This window comes from Chrysochloris asiatica, unplaced genomic scaffold, assembly GCF_000296735.1.
Source record: "Chrysochloris asiatica unplaced genomic scaffold, ChrAsi1.0 scaffold00454, whole genome shotgun sequence".
Classification (NCBI taxonomy): Eukaryota; Metazoa; Chordata; class Mammalia; order Afrosoricida; family Chrysochloridae; genus Chrysochloris; species Chrysochloris asiatica.
The window spans coordinates 140,131-161,547 of record NW_006408972.1 but is presented as its reverse complement, the minus strand read 5'-3'; the positions used below and the strand labels follow the sequence as shown (position 1 = coordinate 161,547).

Below are 21,417 nucleotides of genomic sequence, written 5' to 3'. Positions count from 1 at the left end.
GGAGATTCTGCCTTCCTCCATGCCCCCTAGCTCTAGGTTCCCTCTTGAAAGCTTGTAAGCCAGTTACTTCTTGCCTTTGTAGTTCCCCCCCCACCCCCAATTTGGGTATCCAATGCCCAAGTTGCCCATCTCTGTCTACTCTGTGTGGGTTAACTGTTTAAGCCACCCAGGCATTCCCCAGAGGTCAAGGTTGCAGACAGATAGATAACGGAAGTCTTGCTTGTGGTTAGAGATGGAGGGACCATGCTTTCTTTGTGCCTCTGCTCTGGAAGTTTGTAAGATTTGAAGGATCGAAGGAAGGCCTCTCCCCAATCCGTAGGTATTTGCTGCACCTACTACATGCAAGGACTTCTGGTGTGGATCGTCACTGACTGGACTGCGAATCACAAGGTTGGTGGTTCAAACACACCAGCTGCTCCTTGGAAACCCTATGCTGGGTCGCTATGTGTTGGAACCGACTTAACGGCACTTAACAACAGCATGCAAGCCACAGTGTTAAATTCCCTAGAAATGAAGGAGGACAAGCTGTCTTACACCTTCGGGCATGGGGAGATAGAGAGGTTCAGAAGCACGGGGGTGACTAATCAGAGCCACATTCCCCACAGTTCTCTCCTCTGTTCCTCAAACCAGCATCTACCTTTCACATCATCATCCCCGCCCCCCTTTCTGCCTTCCTCTTCCTTAGGTGGCAGTATGGTCTCTGGAGTCAGATTAGAACAGCTCAGCCACTTACAAACTCTTCAAACCCCAGCGAGACTATTTGTATGTGACCATAGATGAACTCCTGAGCTGATGCAAGCATATGTTGTTGTTATGTGTTGAGTGTTGGCAGTTCTAACGTATAGCAGCCCTATATGAGATCTCTGAGGAGCAGTTGGTGGGTTTGAACTGACAGTCTTGTGATTCACAGTCCAGTGCTGACCCTAGCTCAATAATGTTGTCACAGAGCCGGTTCTTTCTAAGTTTCCACGCTGTCACCTTCAGTGGGTTGCAGTTTCAGCCCATACTGGTTGCCTCATGGTGGCAAGATGGCTGCCACAACTCCAGCCTTCACTGTTTACATTCATAGCAGAAAAAAAGGTGGAAAAGGGGCAGTTAGTAAGGTCCTTTCATTGTTTTATGAAGACGCAAATACTTTCAGCAGTGCTTAGTAGATGTCACCTTACATACCCCTGGCCACTGTGGCCAGGGCTAGCTGCACAGGATTTCATCCATTCACTTTGTTCTAGTCACTCCTCTCACTGCTGGAAGATATTGAGGCATGGTGGGTTGGTACTGCCTACTTTTAGTACATTTCAATTCCTGTAATCCTGCTTCCAACAGCCAGTTTCACTGATGTTTGGTTGGTTGATAATGGTTAGCCACTGGCAAGTTCAAAATTAATGCAGATGCCAAGACTCTGTGGTTTTGGAAGTTCCCATGGAACTGTCCTTCCCAGCCAGACAGGGGACCCACCCAGAGCCTCATCTGCCAGGTTAAACCAAATTCATGGCTGAGACGGTGGTGTCTCTGTGTGTGTGTGATTGAACTTTGGCACTTGACCAGGGCAGACTGATGAACCGCCCAACAATGAACCCTTGCTCTCCTTTTCTTTATTTCTTTATACATTTTTCCCAATCCAACTATTTTTGCATGTATTCTTCAGTGACAATGATTATGTTATTCATGTTGTATAACCATTATTATTTCTTATATCATTCCATCACCATTAGCAAAACCTCTCTCTTACCCCCATCGCCTCACCCTTGTAACCACGAATAAGCTTTGATAGCAATCTGTCTGCTCATTTCCTATAAGTGAGCCGTGCAGTATTCATCCTTCTGCGACAGACTGATGTTGCTCAGCAGGATGTTCTCCAGGTTCCTCCATGTGGCGGCTTGCATCAGTACCTCATTTCTCCTATTGGCTGAGTAGCTTTCCATTGTGTGTGTGCATCCCATCTTATTTATCCATTCAACTGCCAACAGGCATCAAAGTGCTGCAGGGAACAATTGGTGTGTGGGTCCTTGTGTTTTTCAGGTTTGGGGTGATCCACTCGGTGTTCACAAACCTGCTTCTCTGGGCCAACAGCGTCCTGAACGAATCAAAGCATCAACTGAATGAGCACAAGGAACGGCTCATCACCCTGGGCTTCGGGAACATAACGATAGGTGAGCCATGAGACCCACCTCTCCGCCATGTTGGAACATCCGGGAAACCCGTAGCCACCTGGGTGTTCAGAGATGGAGGGCAGGGTCCAGCTAGTTCTACATCAGTTACACAATCTTCTGTTGTTGAAAGTCTCACACAACCTCCTAAGTCCCTTCTCCTACCTTTCTGTAAATAGGTGTGCTGGGCATAATGAAAGGTTTCTCAATGACTTAGGGGTTATCATTTCTCATGGTCTAGATTGGTATTGAAATGAAGGTCTTTGTTTTCAACTATGGAGGACTGGTGGTGGTTATTGCTTTTAATGAAGGCTCTATTACCTGTTCTTTCTACTAAATGTGTAGTTAAAATAAAATCCATAGAAGTGTAATGATAGGTTTTGGTTCATTGGTTTTAGTTCATTTGAAGTTTGTTTAACTCTACTTGGCTTCTAATTTTGACCCATCTTTATGCCTCTCTGCTTTTATTTGAGAGCCTACAGCACTTATCTTTATAGTTTCTTCAAAATTCTTTAGTATTCACAATCTGTTATTTCCATATTAGAACATTTGGGCTTGGGGAGAGTGTGGAGTGGGTTGGAAAAGTACAATGTACTTGGAACTGGTGTCTCATCCCTTACTGACTATGTGATCTCTGTTGTTGTTGTTGTTGTTGTGAAGTGCTGTTGAGTTGGTTCCAACTCATAGCAATCCTGTACAGGGTTTCCGAGGAAAGTCTGGTGAGTTTGAACTACCAACCTTGTGGTTCAAACCGACCTTGAGGTCGTTTGTTTATCCTATAATGTCACACCAGGTGACCTCTAGACACCATTTAACTTTTCTGAGTTTCCCTTGTCTCGTTTTTGAAATGAGAGGAACTGGACTATATGTATTTTCCATGACTCTTTATAGAGCTAACATGGATAGATAGATAAATGGATGGACAGATGGATAGATAGATAGGTAGTTAGAGAGAGGGACCTAGATAGATAGATGTTGGATGGATAGATAGATAGGTCAGTGGATAGATAAATGGATGGATAGATAGGTAGTTAGAGATAGATAGGGTTAAAGACAGATGAGAGCTAAATGGATAGCTAGATGGATAGGTAGGTGGACGGATGGATAGATAGAAAGGTAGGTAGGTAAATAGATAAGTGGATTCATAGAATGGTAGTTAGGGATAGATAAGGATATTGATAGATAGATATAGATAGATGCGTGCATGGATGGATAGATAGAAAGGTAGGTAAGTATTTACAGATAGATAGGGATGGAGTCCTGGTGTGGCGCTGTGGGCTAATACATCAGACTGCAAAGTCGTTTGAACTGCAAGGTCGGTGGTTCAAGCTCACCAGCTGCTTCATGGAAACCCTATACAGGGTCACTATGGGTCAGAATAGACTTGACAGCACTTAACAACAACAACAACAAGGGATATAGATAGTTAGATAGATGATTGACAGATAGGTAGATTGACAGATAGGTAGATAGATAGTTGGATGGTTGACAGGTAGATAGATGATTGACAGATATGTAGATAGATAGATAGGTAGATGATTGGCATGTAGATAGATAGATGGATGATTGACAGGTGGATAGACAGATGGATGATTGACAGACAGATAGGCAGAATGAATAGCTAGCTGGCTGCCATTGCATTGCCTTGGACTTGTGGTGACTTTACGAACAACAGAACAGAGTGTTGCCTGCCCCTGCACCACCCTCCCAGTCGCAGGCATGTTGGAGCCCATAGTTGCAGCTATTTGTCACACTCAGTGTCTTCCTCTAGCAATGGACCCTTCTGATCCTTCCTAAGGATGTGTGCAAAGCAGGCAGGTCAGATGATGTTCTGTTGGGATCCCTAACATTTTCATTGACTAATTTCCAGAAATAGATCACCAAGTCTTTCTTCCTAGTCTGTCTTAGTCTGGAAGCTCTGCTGAAATCTGTCCACCATGGGTGACCCTGCTGGAATTTGATATAGTGGTATACCTTCCAGAGTCACAGCAGCAAACAAGCCATCAGAGTGGGACCCACTGACAGCTGGGGGGTGGAGATCTAACATGCAACAGTTCTATCCTGCCTGTGTAAACTTGGGCCAGTCTATCTAGCTATCTATGTATTTATCATGTATCTAATCTATCATCTATTGATCAATCATCTAGCTATCTATGTATTTATCATCTATGTATTCTATCATCTATGTATTCTATCATCTATTGACCAATCATCTATCTATCTGTCTATGTATGTATCTATGTATCTGTGTGTGTATTTATCATCTATCATCTATCTAATCTATCATCTATTGATCAATCATTTATCAATCTATATACATATCTATGTATGTGTCTGTCATCTATCTAATCTATTATCTATTGATTAATCATCTATCTATCTATCTATCTATCTATCTATCTATCTATCTATCTATCTACCTATGTATGTATGTATGTATCTATCATTATCAACTATGTGTCTATCTATCATCGATCTATCAGTCATCCATCTATCTATCTATCTGTGTCCTGGTGTGGCACTGTTGGATAATCACTTGACTGCTAACTGCAAGAATGGTAGTTCAAACCCACCAGCTGCTTCTCAGAAGTTCTGTGCAGGGCCACTCTGAGTCAGCAGTGACTCGACAGCACTTAACAACAACAACTATCTATGTATATGTCTACTTACCTACATACCCACCCACCCATTTATCTATTATTATAAAAATAATAATTTTTATAATAATGAAAATTTATAATTTATAAAAAATCACACTCTTTGGCCACCTGATTTTGTTGTTCAACACTATGTTGAGCTCACCTTCACAAGTTAGTAAGTACATCTCTGTCAGACCGTTTATAATGGATGGATACTCTTCCACATTGTGAGTAAAACATGATTTATGCATTTGGTGCTCTTTTGGTAAAATCTGTGCCTGTCCATTTAGCTATGATGTGATACATGAACTGAGACTCTGCACTTGGTGTGGAGTTTCTCCTCTTTCTCACTGAGATGCTGACTGCCCCCCTGTGCTCTGCTTCTTCCTCTAGTCCTAGACGACCACACCCCCCAGTGTAACTGCACGCCCCCGACTCTCTGCTCGGCCATCTCACACAGCATCTACTACCTGTACCCCTTCAACATAGAGTACCAGATCCTGGCCTCTACGATGCTCTATGTCCTGTGGAAGAACATCGGACGCAAAGTTGACAGCCATCAGCATCCGAAGATGCAGTTCAAATTTAATGGGGTCATGGTGGGCTCGGTCCTGGGCCTGACCGTGCTGGCCACCACCATTGGGGTTGTGGTGGTGTACCTGGTTCAGATCGGACGGTCCAAGACGAAGAGCGAGTTGGCGCTCCTCATGTTCTACCTGTATGCCATCTCCCTGCTTGTGCTCATGGGGGCCGCGGGGCTGGCCGGCATCTGGATCCACAGGATCAATGAAAAATCCCTTGATGAGTCCAAGAACCCAGCCCGCAAGCTGGACGTGGACCTCTTGGTGGGCACGGCCTCCGGCTCCTGGCTCATTTCCTGGGGTTCCATCTTGGCCACCCTCTGTGCACAGACCTGTCCCCCCCACACCTGGTACAACCTGCCCTACTCCATCCTGGTGATTGTAGAGAAGTACATCCAGAACCTCTTCATCATCGAGTCCATCCACCGGGAACCCGACAAGCTCTCGGAGGGCATCAGGACCCTTCGGGTGGTCACCGTCTGCAATGGCGACCCCACCTCCTTGGCTCCTTCCTGCCTCAAGAGTGCAAGTGTGGCCGGGGAGGTGGCTCCCCATGATGGGCAGATGCTACATGCTGTCAATGGAAACCTGTGTCTGAGAGAAGGTGGTGACAAGGAGGAAGAGGAGGGGAGTGTGGAAGGGACCCTGGGCCCAGCCTGTCACCCCCACCTCTTGCAGGGCTGCACAGAGAGGAAGGTCCTCAGGAACATCACAGCCTTTTTGTTCCTCTGCAACATCTCGGTAATTTGTCTCAAGCTCCTGTTTAAGGAGTTCTGGGGTGGTGTTGTGGGATAAAGTACTGGATCACAAGTTTGGCTTGAATCACAAGGTTGGCGGTTCAAACTCACCAGCCGCTCTCTTGAAATCCTGTACAGGGTCACTCTGAGTCAGAGTCGACTCTTTGGCACTTAACATCAACAAATTGCTTTTAAAATCAATTAATCTACTTTTTTTTTTTTTGCCTTTTTCAAATAATAGGTGGAAGGAGTTTGTAATAAAATAATATAAGTGTAAAGTTAAAAGGAGCTCTGGTAGCGTAGTGGTTACGAATTGGGCTGCGAACCTTAAGGTCAGCGGTTCGAAACTACCAGCTGCTCCGCGGGAGAAAGATGAGGCTTTCTGCTCCCATAAAGATTTACACCCTCGGAAACCCTGTACAGGGTCGCTATGGGTTGAAACTGACTCGACGGCACTTAACAACAACAAAGTTAAAAAAGAGCCCTGGTGTGGTGCTGTAGGATAAGCATTATACTAGGAAATGCAAGGTCAGCAGTTCAAATCCACCCGCTGCTCTTGGAAACACTGAACAGTTTTAGGAGTCCTGGTATGGCTGTGTAGGTTAATGTGCTGGACTGCAAAGTCAGTTTGAACCACAAAGTCAGTGGTTTCCTCCTTGGAAACTCTATACAGGGTCGCTATGGGTCAGAATCAATCTGACAACACTTAACAACAACATCAAAGTAAACAAATGAGGCTAGAACATAAAGATATATTCTACAATATTCTACACACTCACATACTGTTGGGTACCTGCTGTTTGTCAGGGACAGGACTGGGTACTAATGATGAAAGGTGAGAAGACGGTGTCTCTTTCCTCAGAAAGATCACAGTACACCGTGCAAGTCTGGGACTGACCTCACTCCCCTGGTTCCGATCTCAGCGAAACCATACACAGGTCTATGGGGAGAACAGCAACACTAGTGAGCTACGCACACCTTAGAAGAATCAAGCATTTGAGATCAGAAGGGCAACGTTCAGAAGGGTTAGGGAAGGAGGTCTGGAAACAGGGACTGCAGACAGCTATGTGATGGTGCGTTGAGGGACCACCATGGACTAGATGAAATGCAATGCGTGCGGGTTGGCGAATGCGAAACTGATGATCTGATCCATAAGCCTGCCCCCAATTTGCAACCAAAAGCTACAGATATAGAAAAAGGGCCACAGCATATGGCAGTATAGTATGAATGATTAAATACTCAGCTATTAGCCTAAAAGTGGACGGTTCGAACCCACCCAGTGGTGCCTTGGAAGACAAGCCTGGCCATCCACTTTAGAAAGGTCTTGGCCTTGAAAGCCATAAGAAGCGTGGCTCTGTCTGCACGTATTGGGTTGCAATGAGCTCTACACAACTAACAACAATAACAACAACAACAACATAGTTGGGGAGAGGAACCAGGGGGAAATGTGACGTGTACAGTGAGTATGCCGAGTTCTGGGGTTGAGGTGTGTGCGGGGAGTGATAGGAACATGGATCTAGGGAGGAACTTCAGTGGGAAGGGGTGCTTCAGAGGAGTCCCAGTGTCAGTGAGGAGGGCTTTGGGCTGAAGTGATAGAAAACGTGACCAAACTGGCAGACCCCCTAACTCAGTGCCATGGAGTGGACTCACTCATGGTGAGTGGAGCTGCCCTGTAGGGTTTTCAATGAGGGATCTGACAGAAATAGATTGCTGGACCCTTTTTCTGCTACACCGCTGCATGGATTCGAACTGCTAAGTTTATGATTAGTAGGTTGGCAAACCATCTGTACCAGCCCCTAGTGTCTTAAGTCTTAAAGACATTTAATGATCGAGCTCATAAGAATTCTGGAGTTTGGTTGCTCTGGGCTTGTCTGGCAGCAAAGCTGCATTGCCAAAGATTCAGGATGCTGCACGTCTCTTCACTCTACCATCCTTGATGTGCTACCAGGCATCACGTCTGGGTCCAAGGCAGGAAGAAGAGAAGGAATGGTGTCAGACGATGCCTTAGTCTTTAACTGGGAAAGTAAAACCTGGCACAGAAGATCAGAAGAATTCTTAAGGCTCATTGGCCACGGCCATGCCACTTGGCCACCCTAGCTGCAAGGGAGGCTGGGAAAGTAGGATAGTTTTTGTTTTTCCACCTCTCTGGTAGAGGACAGAAAGGGAGAAAAGGGCTGACTGTAGAGTTAGCCACCCAGTATTTCTGCTTAAACCTCAAGGAGCGGTTAACATTCCACAGGGTGTTCCATGCAGGGAACAGCATGTTGGGCAGAGGGCATATTATGCGCAAAGGCACGGAGGCAAGAGGTACCTTGGAGTGTATTTGGAGCAGTTATTAGGATTAGAAGACAGCAGAGTGGGAAAGACGAGGGAGGGGCCAGTTAGATGGGGTCTGGCCTGGGTAGGGCTTCTTGGTAAGCTGGGCTGGAGTTCAGTCTATGCTGAGAGCCATTCTCCACTTACTTGTGTTTGTACCTGTACTTGGAAGGATGGCTCTGTAACAGCAATAGCGGCTGGAAGGATGGGGAGAGGTAGGGCCAGAGGCTGAGAGAACAGAAGAGAAGCACCTGTAGGCCCCCCAGTAGGAAATGATGGGAGCTGAGGCCATGACAGAGTCTGCTTCTTTAGTTTCCTGTTGTTGGTGAGTGGTGTCCAGTTGGCCCCAACTCCTAGCAACTCCACTTACAACCCGAAGGAACACTGCCTGCTCCCGCGCCATCCTCACAACCATTTCTACGCTTGAGGCCATCATTGCAGCCATTATGCCAATCCATCTCATTGGGGGTCTTCCTCTTTTCCGCTAGTCCTTCACTTTACCAAGCAGGATGTCCTTCTCTGGGGACTGGTCCCTCCTGATAACAGGTCCAAAGTATGAAAGACGAAGTCTCACCATCCTGGCTTCTAAGGAGCATTCGGGCCACACTTGCTCCTAGACTAGGGCTGCCATAGGAAAGGACCACACACTGGGTGACAAGACAACACAACTTTCTTCTCTCACTGTTCTGGAGGGTAGAAGTTGAAGTTGAGGCTCCAGCAGGGCTGTGTTCTGCCCAGAGGCACTCAGAACAACTCCTTCATTCAGTTTCTAATGGTGGCCAGCAGACCTTGGCAGCATGTCCGTCTCTGCCTCTATCTTCATGTGGCCTTCTTCCCATGTATGTCTGGCTCTGTGTCCAAATTTTGTGTTTGTATGAGGACATCTGTCATTAGATGAGGGTCCATCATGTTGTTGTCATGCGCCATCAAGTCAGTTCTGACTCATTAAGATCCTGTGTAGGGTTTCCGAGGAGCAGCTGGTGGGTTTGAACCACTGACCTTGAGGTTCTCCTCACCCAGTCCAGTGTTTATCCTATAGCACCACACCAAGATTAACCCTTAATACTCCTTAGAGTTAGCATGCTTGGCTACTAACTGAAAGGTGGGAGATTTGAATCTACTCAGAAGAGCTTCGTTAGGAAGACCCAGCAACCATCTTTCAGAAGTCATTGAAAACCCTGCGGTGTGCAGCCCTCCTCTGACACACACAGAGTCTCCAGGAGCCAGGGTGGACCTGACAGCCACTGCTAATGTAGTCTGACCTCATTGCTGAGCTGCTAACCAGAAGGTTGGTGATTCAAACCCACCAGCTGCTGCATTGGAGAAAGATGAGGCTGGCTGCTCATAACGATGTACACTCTGGGAAATCTTTATACAGGGCTGCTATGAGTTAAAAGTGGCTCGGTGGCAGTGGGGTTTCATAACTTGGTTTATATCTGCAAAGACCGTATTTCCTACCTTCCCTGAGCCAAGAGTCCATCTTACTGGTTGGATTTCAGCGAATCTTTTTGAGAACGCAATGCAACCTGCAACAGTAGAGATGGAGAGAAGAAATAAAAGGACCCCAAAGCACTGTGTGTGTTGTCTTTTCAAGCCACGGTATTTTCAATAACCTCATATGCATGTGAAAGCTGGACAGTGAATAAGGAAGACCATAGAAGAATTGATGCTTTTGAGTTACGGTGTTGGAGGAGAATATTGAAAGTGCCATGGGCTGCCAAAAGAACCAAGAGATCCATTTTGGAAGAAGTGCAGCCAGAGTGCTCCTTGGAGACCAAGATGGCCAAACTTTGTCTCTCATACTTTGGACATATTGTCAGGACGTACCAGTCGCTGGAGAAGGATATCCTGTTTGGTAAGGTGGAGGGTCAGAGAAAAAGAGGAAGACCCCCAGTGAGATGGATTGGCCAAGTGGCAGCATCGATGGACTCAAGCGTGGCAACAGTAGTGAGGTTGGCCCAGGATCAGGCAGTGTTTCGTTCTGTTGTGCATGAGGTCTCTATGAGTCAGTACTGACTCCATGGCACCTAACTACAACAATAGAGGAAGGATGCCAGGTTTGGTACAAAGGAGGAGAAGCAAACTTTGGTACCACGAGGTAAGATGATGAGTGACCCCTTCAGTCCATGTAAGTGTGGCGTTTCCACATACTGTCCACTACCAGCCTCATCGTCATTGATATGCTGATCATTGATATGCTGATCTCTGAGTGAGCGGATGTCTATCCAGTGAGGGGGATAGAGGGGGGAGAGGCAAACTGCTCTTGTGGGATGATGAACATCCTGGCATTTTAAGCAACGCTTGAGCTCAATGTAACGTTGCTGTCATTGTTAAGTGTCGTCCAGTGGTTTCGGACTCATAGTGATCTGAAGAGCAGTTGGTGGGTTTGAACCGCCGACCTTGTGGTTCACTATCTATTGCTGATTCTACAGCGACACATCAGGAATCTACACTTTGCTGGAGCAGAAAGCCTCATCTTTCTCCTGCAGAGCAGCTTATAGATTTGAATTGCTCATCTTGTTGTTAAAATCCAACTGGTAACCCACTAAGCTACCAGGATGGGGAAAAAAAAAAATCATGTCTAAAGAGGCCTGCATAGCTCAAAGCTGTGTTTTCCACAGGTCAATTGTACATTATGTAAGAATTTTCGATGGTCCCTAACTCCTGCCTTGTTCGAGCCTCAACGAATACTTCTTTTCTGCAAGTTCTGAAAAGCCACAGCTGCTTCTGTGTGGTTAGGTGCAACCCATGCTTAAGGGAAGGGGATCCCCAAAGACCTGGGGCCAGGGAGATGGGGGTATCCAGGGGTCACTAGGGAGTGGAGAAACATGCACACATCTGCAGAGTGAACAGCAATGAGCCTAGGACCCAGCCCTGAAGAATGCCTTCAGGAGAAAGATGAGGCTTTCTACTCCCGTAAAGATTTACAGCCTTGGAAACCCTCCACTGGGCCACTGTGGGTCAGAATCGACTCCACGGCACACAACATCAACAACAGGAACCCTAAGAGTGTCATGGTTAAAGCACTTGGCTGGTAACGGAAAGGTTGGTGGTTCGAACCCACCAACTGCTCTTTTCTGGTAAAGATCATTGTTGTGGTGTGCCGTTGAGTTGGTCCTGACGCATGGCGACTCTATAGGATTTCCGAGGGGTGACTGGTGGGTTTGAACCACTGACCTTTCCGTTATCAGTCCAGTGCTTCGTCTACAGTGCCACAGCTTAGGAAAAATCCTATAGGGTCACTGTGAGTGGGAATCAACACGACAGCACTCAACAGCATCGGCAAAGGAGGAGGCAGGACAGTGGTGGTTCAGAATCCTTGTCTTCCATGCAAGAGACCTAAGGAGTCCTGGAGGCACCGTGGGTTAAGCACTGGGCTGCTCACCACAAGGGTCAGCAGTTCAAACCCACCAGCCATTCCTTGGGAAAAGATGAGGCTATCTGCTCTCATAAAGATTCTATAGCCTGCGAAACCATAAGGAGCAGTTCTACTTTGTCCCATAGGGTGCTATGAGTGAGAATCAGCTGGGTTACACTGAGCTGGACTTTCTTTTTATGCACGAGACCCGGTTTCAATTTCTGAGTCACGCGCTTCGTGTACAGCCATTACTGGTCTTCTCAGTGGAGGCTCGTGTACTGCTAGGATGCTCAACAGGTTTCAGGACAGACTAGGAAGAAAGGCCTGGCTGCTGATATACTTCTGAAAGTCAGTCACCGACAGCTCTGTGGATCACTGGGTCCCATCCCATTGGCATGGGGACACTGTGAGTTGGGGCTGACTTGACAACCACTAACAACCTCAACAAAGGGAGAGGGACTAGGACAGGGATATTGAGAAAGGTGAGCCATTGGGCCATTGTTTCAGGTTTACAAACTTAGTTCTCATTTTGGTCTTAAAAATCAATAAGAATATAGGTGAAGATTCTTACCTCAGGGAGCATTGGTGGTGCAACAGTTAAGTGCTTGGCTGATCACAGAAAGGTTGGGAGTTCAAACTCATCCAGGTGCTCCACAGGTAAGAAAGCCCTGGTAATCTACATTGTAAAGATTGCAGCCAAGAATACGCTATGGGCTCCCCATCGGTCAGAATAAACCCAACTGTGCCTAGCAACAATAACAACAATTCTTACCTTTAAGGAGTCTGGGTGACACAAGTGGTTTGTGATTGACCGCTAGCCTAAAGGTTGTTGGCTTAAACCTACCCAGCAGCACCGCAGAAGAAAGTCCTGGCAGTCTGCCAAGAAACAACTATGGAGCATGTCTGCTCTGACCCAGGTCAGGCAGGGGACACACCGTGAATTACAATCGACTTGGTTTCCATGGTTATTTTGGCTCGTACGTTCTACATTTGGAATGAGACAGGAGTTAGCATGTCCATTTTATAAATGAGAAAAATGAGGCTTGGAGAGGTTAAAGTAGTGGTGTGGTCTGGGTGATGTTGATGCAAGCCAGAAACAAGACCACAGAACTCACATGTGGTAACCAAGTGGCCTTCACTGCTCAGACACTGGGATCTCTCAGTCATGGTGTGCCGGCCCAGGAGCTGGGTGGAGCCTTGGGGACAGTCATGTTGGCACACGGGATGGCAAATGTCCTCGCTGAGCAGCCTTAATGAAACAGATTGCTGGCTCTGCAGGCTGGTGTATGGTGCAGACCTGAAAGAACACTGGAGTCCCAGTCTCCAGCTCTGCCCCAGCCCAGGCAGCACATGGTCACCCCTCTGTGCCTGTTTCCTTAGCTGGCCATGAACAGACAGGGAGAGGGCACTAGGGCTGGGTCAAAGAGGCCCAGAGCTTCCTGTGCGGCCTTGAGAAAGTTACCTTTCCACGCTGAGCCCCAGGTTGTTAATTGTCGTCAAGTCAGTTCCGACTCATAGCGACCCCGTGTACAACAGGACGAATCACTGACCGGTCCCGCGTGATCCTCACAATTGTTACGCTTGAGACCATTGCTGCAGCCAATCCATCTCATTAGGGGTCTTCCTCTTTTCCACTGACCCTCCACTATACCAAGCATGATGTCCATCTCTAAGGACTGGTCCCTCCTGACAATATGTCCAAAGAATGAGAGACGAAGTCTTAACCATTCTCATTTCTAAGGAACATTCTGCTGTACTTCTTCCAAGACAGACTTGGTTTGTTCTTCTGGCAGTCCATAGTACTTTCAATATTCTTTGCCATAATTCAAATTCATAATTTATTCTATGGTTTCCTTATTCATTGTCCAACTTTCACATGCATATGAGATGATTGAAAATACCATGGCTTGGGTCAGGCACACTATAGTCCTCAAACTGATACCTTTGCTCTTGACACTTAAAAGAGGTCTTTTATAGCAGATTTGCCTAATGCAATACAGCATTCTTGACTCCTCTTCTCTAAATGCTGATGGTGAATCCAAGAAAAATGAAATCTTTGACAACTTCAATTTTTTTTTCCATTTATCATGATGGTCGAGTGGTAAGGATTTTTATTTTCTTTACATTGAGGTGCAATTCATACTGAAGGCTGTGGTCTTTGATCTTCATTAATGAGTATTTCAAGTTCTCTTTGCTTCCAGCAAACAAAGTTACCCACCTGTAAAATGGGGGTGCCTTGCAGATCTCCCATTTATTTATCTTAACGAGGTCCTTATTCTGTGCTGGAGGTCCAAAGATTGGGCATCTTGGCTCTGGACTGCCATGGGGACTGCTGTTACTAGCAGTGATGAAAGAGGGAATCTGGGGGTGATAAGAAAATGGCAGCAGATCCCCCTCAGATCTGTTAGATCCAGGAGGCCTTCCTGGAAGTGGTGTTGTCTCAGGACTGGGAAGAAAGGTGTGGCGTTCTCAACAGAGGGCAATGAAGGAGCAGAGGGTCTTGGAAGCTGTAGGCACATTTGGGGGATGATGTCTGGGGAGGCTGTATGGAAGAGTGTGAGGAGGGAGCAGGGTGAAGTGAATGAGTGGGGTCAGATCACCGCAGACTTTCTTCTGAAGGAATGGAGAGCCATGGGCGAGTTATGAGCAGGGGAGCGATGAGATACTTCAGTCATTGCGCAAGTGTGTATGTGTGTGTTTGTTTCATCAGATGCAGCTCCTGGTAGAGGAGGGGTGCTTGGGGGCCCTTGCATTCGTTCCTGTGGGTTCACGGGTCTGGACCAAGGTGATGGAGAGAGCTGGATGGATTTGGAAGCGACCATTCAGGACTGATTGCTTTGGTGGATAAGGGAGACAGGAGGCCCCGGTGGACTCAGTGCATGTGACAGGCTAGTGGAGATGGGGCACGCTGTGAACTGCAGAGATCACTGTCATTCACTGTGCACCTCTTCAGCAGCTGTGACTGAGTCTCACTGGGTCAGCTCACCTGGTGCCGGGGTGCTGGGACAGATGGTGTTTTCTAGGGACCATGATGGTACTGTTTCCTCTTCTCTTACAGCTTTGGATACCCCCCGCTTTTGGCTGCCGCCCAGAGTACGACAATGGATTGGAAGAGATTGTCTTTGGCTTTGAACCTTGGATAATTGTGGTCAACCTGGCCATGCCCTTTTCTATTTTCTACCGAATGCACGCAGCTGCCTCCCTCTTTGAGGTCTATTGTAAGATTTAGATGTGGTGGGTGAAAGACTAAAGGGTCCCTAACAAGAGGGCTGGTGGGAGCCACCTGGAAATGGCCAGCCTGGGCAAACACTGCCACACAAAGACTGGAAGTGCCACCTTTGTCTGCGATGGTTATTCTTTCTGTGTTTGGAATTACCCATGATGCTTGGTGAATGTAAACAAGTTAGACCCAAACCCACGAGGTAGCAGAAATCCTCCCTTGCCTACGTATTCCTACTCAAACCTCCATGATTTTCTCTCTGAAACCCAACTATCTTTTTTAGAAAAATGTGATACTGGATTGGGAAAAAGATTGTCCAGTTTGTTTTTCATAAGAAGCATTCTCAGTTGTGTATTGTGTTACTGCATACAACCTTTTTCTGACAGTGTGTGTAGGGTTGCTACTTAACAACAATGATATAGAGTTGCTATTGTTAGCTTCTGTGGAGTTGGCCCCCAATTCGTGGTGACCCTATGCACCATAGGACTGGACTATTGGGATTCATACCATTTTCACTGGCTAGATTGCCAGGTAAATCTTCTTAATCTATCTTGGTCTGGAAGCTCCCCTGATACCCATTACTCAGTACAGCAACACTCAAGCATCATGATGTGCATTGTCGAACCTGGGTCTCCCACATGGAGAACCCTCCCGTGGAACCATCAACGCCCTCGTATCTGTGCAGTAATCACCCTTAAAATGTATCCTCCCCAAAGCCTATCAAAGGAGCTCCGGAAGCTCAGCGGTTATGAGGTGGGTTACGAACCCCAAGGTCAGCAGTTTGAAACTACCAGTCATTTTGTGGGAGAAAGATGGGAGCTTTCTGCTCCTGTAAAGATTTACAGGCTTGGAAATCCCCCTATACAAGGGTGAGTTGGAACCAACTCCACGGCACACCATGACCACCACCAGAGCCTATGAGCATAAGCACTGGACTGTTAACCTCAAAGTCAGTGGCTCAAACCCACCAGCCTTTCCTCAAAAACCCTACGCAGATTCGCTACAAGTTGGAAGTGACTCGACGGCACTTAACAATAGCAACAACAGAGCTGACAAAGGTAGATTTGCTTTCTACTTTAGTTTCTGAATATGTTCAATTTTTGAGCAAAGTAACTTTTTATCCTACAAAGAAAATTTGGGTATGGACCAATAAAATGGTGCTATATTTATGTACCTGAAGAATTGTCACTGCTTTATTTGTGATCATTTTGAAGTTTAAGATTCGTTTCTATGGTTTCATTACAGAGCTCTGGTAGCATAGTGGTTACGAGTCAGGCTGCTAACCCTAAGGTCAGCAGTTTGAAACTACCAATCATTCCATGGGAGTAAGATGAGGCTTCTTGCTCCCTTAAAGATTAAAACAAAATAATTCAGACTTTTTTTTTAAGGTGTGATCTTTATTTTTTTAATAACAATTTTGTTGTGAATTGAGTGATAATTTACATGGCAGATCATCAGTTTTGCACTCAACCAATTGCATTTTGTTTCATTTTCATTATTACAATCCCCTCCATGCACCATTGGTTAATGTTTTTGTCTCTATTCCCCTCCCCTCTTTTTTAATGTACAGAAAATATTTGTTGTTTAAACTACCAAAGGGCACATTTTGCAAGTCAGCCTCTCACCCACCGGCACTCAGCTTTTCTCTTTCCATGAGTCTAAATTCCTCAGCTGCTCTATCTCTCCATGTCCCCATGTCTACCTCCATATCTGGTGTCGCTGCTTCTCTGGATATGGTCCTACATTCCACTCATGCTCTTCTTCCTTGATGATCCTAGGATCCTCTGTCCCTGGACTGTAAGATTATCTAATCCCCCCTCCCCCCCCGTCTACGTTTATAGTTTACAGTTGTGACAATCGCAATTAGTCGTGATAACAGTTACTCACGATTGAATCAGAAGAATCCTATTCCCATCCTCCCCCATCCACTTTCACCAGACCCATCCAGACAAGAGGAAAACTATTCAGTGGGGCTTCTATCCCACTACCCTTGCTCTGAAACTAAGTACACTTTTGAAAACTTGTAAGCCAGCCACTTGGTGTCTTTATAGCCCCCCTTTTATATAGCTAATGTCTAAGTTGCCCGGCCGTATCAACCCTGTGTATTGAGGGGATAACCTGGATCCTTGATGTGAGACTCCTTCCCCCTTGGTTGGAATTTTTGAGTAGCTACAACCATAAGCAAAAGTCAAGCCCTATAAAGATTTGTAGCCTCGAACACCCTATGCTGGGTCAATATGAGTTGGAACTGACTCCTCTCACACCACCACCACCACTACCACCAGCTGTTAGAGGGCCCTGCAATGCTGCACCCTGCTATCAGAGGTCACAAAGGGCCCTGGGATGCTCCGTCCGTCCACTAGAGGGTCCGGTAACACCCCTCCCTGACACTAGAGGTCACTGAGGGCCCTGTATTGCCCCATCCTGACACTAGAGAGCCCTGTGATGCCCCATGATGTCACTAGGGGGCACTGTAATGCCACCTTCTTTCCATTGGAGGGTCCTGTGATACCCGTCTCTTTCACTGGTTGTTGTTGTTGTTATGTGCCATCGAGTCGGTTCTGACCCATAGCGACCCTGTATAGGGTTTCCGAGGGTGTAAATCTTTACGGGAGTAGAAAGCCTCATCTTTCTCCCGCGGAGCAGCTGGTAGTTTCGAACCGTTGACCTTAAGGTTCGCAGCCCGATTGGTAACCACTACGCTACCAAAGCTCCTTTCTTTCACTAGAGGATGCTGTGATTCCCCACCCTGCCACTAGAGGGCACAGCAGGCACAGAGAATGGGTGCACAGAGAATGGGTCCCACCTGGGTCTTTAACCTCAGTCAGGAAGACCCCACAGGGTGCAGGAATGTGACTAGCACTTCAGGCCCAGTAAGGCCAGCCTGCTGTAAGCTCACTGTAAGGATCCGCTGAGACCCCAGACCCAGACCACCAGAGAGTCGTCCACTCGCAGCCTGACCTGCCCGCAGGGGCCCAAGGGTCTGCAGGTGCATCTTAGACACAGTTGTCTGGGGTGCACTCGTCCTCCTCCTCCAGCTCGGGACAGGGGGTCCCGTTGTTGGCGGGCTGCATGCGGACATAGAGAGTTCTGCTCTTGGCTCCCAGCTTCCCACAGCTCCCTGCGCACAGTCCCCACGATGACCACAGAGACACCTCGCAATCCAGCGGTGTTTCTGGGGCTGTAAAGCACAAAGACCCGAACCGTTAACACTGGTGTCTGGGGTGCTAAACAGAACAGAGGGTGCCTTCCCCACACCCCTGGGTGTATACGGACACCACAGGAACATAAGGCTAAGAGGCAGAGCCAATCACAAGGCGGATGGGCCCAAAGTCAACCTTTGAAAAAGCAACTGCAGGACTTGAGTCTTGTGTGTCGCTACAGGATAAGCACTGGAATGCTAAACACAGGTTCAAACCCACCAGCTGTTCCTCGGAAGCCCTACACAGAATCAGTCAGAATTGGAACCAACTCAATGGCACTTAACACAGCTACTCCTGGGATCCAGAGTGGTCTCAAACCACAGCTGATTGGTCTGTGGGCCTGGCGGCCATGCCACCCCACAGAGGGGCTCCTTGCTTCCATGGAAGGATGGAGAGAGAGCGCTCCTTTTGTGAAAACTCCTCCCAAGTGGAGCGCTCTCAGACAACAGCCCAGACCAAAGGCAAGCATTTGTCCTAACAGCTGGGAGAGTTGGACACTAGGGGGCGCAGGCTGTCTGGTTGGTATGGGGTCCCCTCTGTGGGGCTCAGACACTTTCAGGACAGATGTTTCTTTTGTTTTTCTCTTTCCCATCTATTGCCATTATTTTCTTCATAAAAAGAATCAGTTTGTATTATTGCTACAAGAAAAATCCAAAGGATATCTCTATACAAGGATCAGTACCTCTATGTCTAAACAACTTTATTCCTAAGAATCTGTGACAGTAAATGTTATTTGTTAACTGGACTGGGCTATGATCCTCTGTCGTTTGGCTATCGTGGCTGTTTGGTGCCACTGAGTTGTTTCCAACTCATAGCGACCCTGTGTACGGCAGAACGAAGCACTGCCCAGTCCTGTATCAGCCTCACAGTGGCTCTTGTTTGAGCCCATTGTTGTAGCTATGGTGTCCATTCGTCTCATTAAGGGTCTTCCTTTTTTTTTTTTTGCTGACTCTTCACCAAGCATGATGTCCTTCTCCAGGGACTGATCCTTCCTGATGACACTTACAAAGTACATGAGACAAAGGTTCATCATTTTTGTTTCTAAGGAGTTTTCTGGCTGTCCTTCCTAGACGGATTTGTTTCTTCTGAAAGTCCTTGGTGTACTCTTCACAGTGGTCTGGAGGACACTGTGTAATTACCTTCCATTTTGATGTGAGCTGCCAATAAGTTGAGAGGGGTGTTTCTTTGGGGGTGTGGCCTGCCTCCAGTATGTAAACGAATGCTTGGCAATGCTCACTCTTCCTCTGGAGTCCTGGTGTGGCGCTGTGGGTTAATGTGCCAGACTGCAAAGCTGTTTGAACCACAAGGTCGGCGGTTCAAGCTTACCAGCAGCTCCTTGGAAACCCTATACAGGGTCACTATGGGTCGGAACCAACTCGATGGCCAACTGTTAACAACAACAACAACAACTCTTCTGCTTGCATTCTTCTCATCACCTGACCACCTGCTCTTGGCACTCAGCCAGCAGAAGTCTCTGACTTACCTCCTGAACTTCAGATTTTGGTTTGGATAACCTCCAAACACCAGTCAACCATTGAACGGACAGATCTGACTTGCCAGCCCTCACAACTGCATGAGCCTTTTCCTTGAAGTAAATCTCTCTATTCTCTTCTGTCAGTTTGTCATGTTGTGGTGGCTTGTGAGTTGCTGTGATTCTGGAAGCTATGCCACGGGTATTTTAAATACCAGCAGGGTATACTCATGGTGGACAGGTTTCAGCTGAGCTTTCAGACAAAGACAGATTAGGAAGAAGGAGAGACAGACTACTTCTGAATATTTAGTAATTGAAAACCTTATGAATAGCAGGAGAACACTGTCAGCACCAGAATCGGGAATATTGAAACATGATGAAGAACATCAGAATATTGTCAGATACAGTGCCAGAAATGAGCCCCTTAGGTTGGAAGACACTCAAAATATGACTGGGGAAGAGCTGCCTCCTCAAAGTAGAGTTGACTGTGATGATGCAAATGGAGTAAAGCCTTCCTTGGGACCTTCATTGGCAGATGGGACAAAATTAAAAATAAGAGAAACAGCTGGAAACATCCATTAATAATTAGAACATGGAATGTATCAAGTATGAATTTAGGAAAACTGAAAATTGTCAAAAATGAAATGGAATGCATAAACATCCATATCCTAGGCATTAGTGAGTTGAAATGGACCGGTATTGGCTAATTTGAATCTGACAATCATACGGTTCACTGTACCAGGAAGGACCATTGAAGAAGAATGATATTGCCTTCATCATCAAAAAGAACATATTGAGATCTGTCTTGAAGTACAACGCTGTCTGTCATAGGAAAATATCCATATGTCTACAAGGCAGACCAGTTAATACCACTATTATTCAAATTCATGCATCAACCACTAATGCCAGTGATCATGAAATTGAAGAAGTCTACCAACTTCTTTAAAGGAGCTCTGCGGTATAAATTGGGCTGCGAACCTCAAGGTCAGCAGTTCAAAACTACCAGCTGTTCCACGGGAGAAAGATAAGGCTTTCTGCTCCCGTAAAGGTTTATAGCCTTGGAAACCCTGTACAGGGTTGCTATGAGTCAGAACTGACTCCACGGCACATCACCACAACAACAACCAACTTCTTCAATTTGAGATTGATCATACATGCAATCAAGATGCATTGATAATCACTGGCTATTGGAATGCAAAGTTTGGAAACAAAGAGAAAGGGTCAGTAGATGAAAAATATGGCATTGGTGATAGAAATGATGCTGGCGATCACCAGATAGAATTATGTAAGACCAATGACTTCTTCATTGCAAATACCTTTTTTAAACAACATGCGATTATATACATAGACCTCAGCAGATGGACTATACAGAAATCAAATGGACTGTATCTATGAAAAGAGATGATGGAAAGCTCCAGAGCATCAGTCATAACAAGTCCAGAGGCAGACTGTGGAACAGACTATCAATTGCTCATCTGCAAATTCCAGCTGAAGCTGAAAAAAATTAAAACAAGTCCATGAGAGTCAGGATATGACCTTGAACATATCTCACCTGAATTTAGAGGTCATCTGAAGAACAGATTTGATACATTCAACACTAAAGACTGAAGACCAGAAGTTGTGGGATGACATAAAAAATATCATACAGGAAGAAAGCAAAATGTCATTTTTTGCAAGAAAACAAGAAAGAGGGAAAAGACCAAAATGGATGTCAGGAGAGACTCTGAAATTGCTCTTTAGCGTAG

At 46.3% G+C, this 21,417-nt stretch overlaps 1 protein-coding gene across 1 annotated transcript in view; it reads left to right on the top strand.

Annotated features, from left to right (window-relative positions):
* The window catches only part of LOC102823829 (otopetrin-1-like), a 47,260-nt gene extending 32,253 nt beyond the window's left edge, over positions 1-15,007 (top strand). The window contains exons 6-8 of the mRNA XM_006877284.1: positions 2,020-2,150; positions 5,180-6,108; positions 14,837-15,007. Of these exons, the coding sequence (XP_006877346.1) occupies positions 2,020-2,150; positions 5,180-6,108; positions 14,837-15,007 (1,231 nt within the window). The remainder of the gene's footprint in view (positions 1-2,019; positions 2,151-5,179; positions 6,109-14,836) is intronic.
* Positions 15,008-21,417: the final 6,410 nt, after the last annotated feature.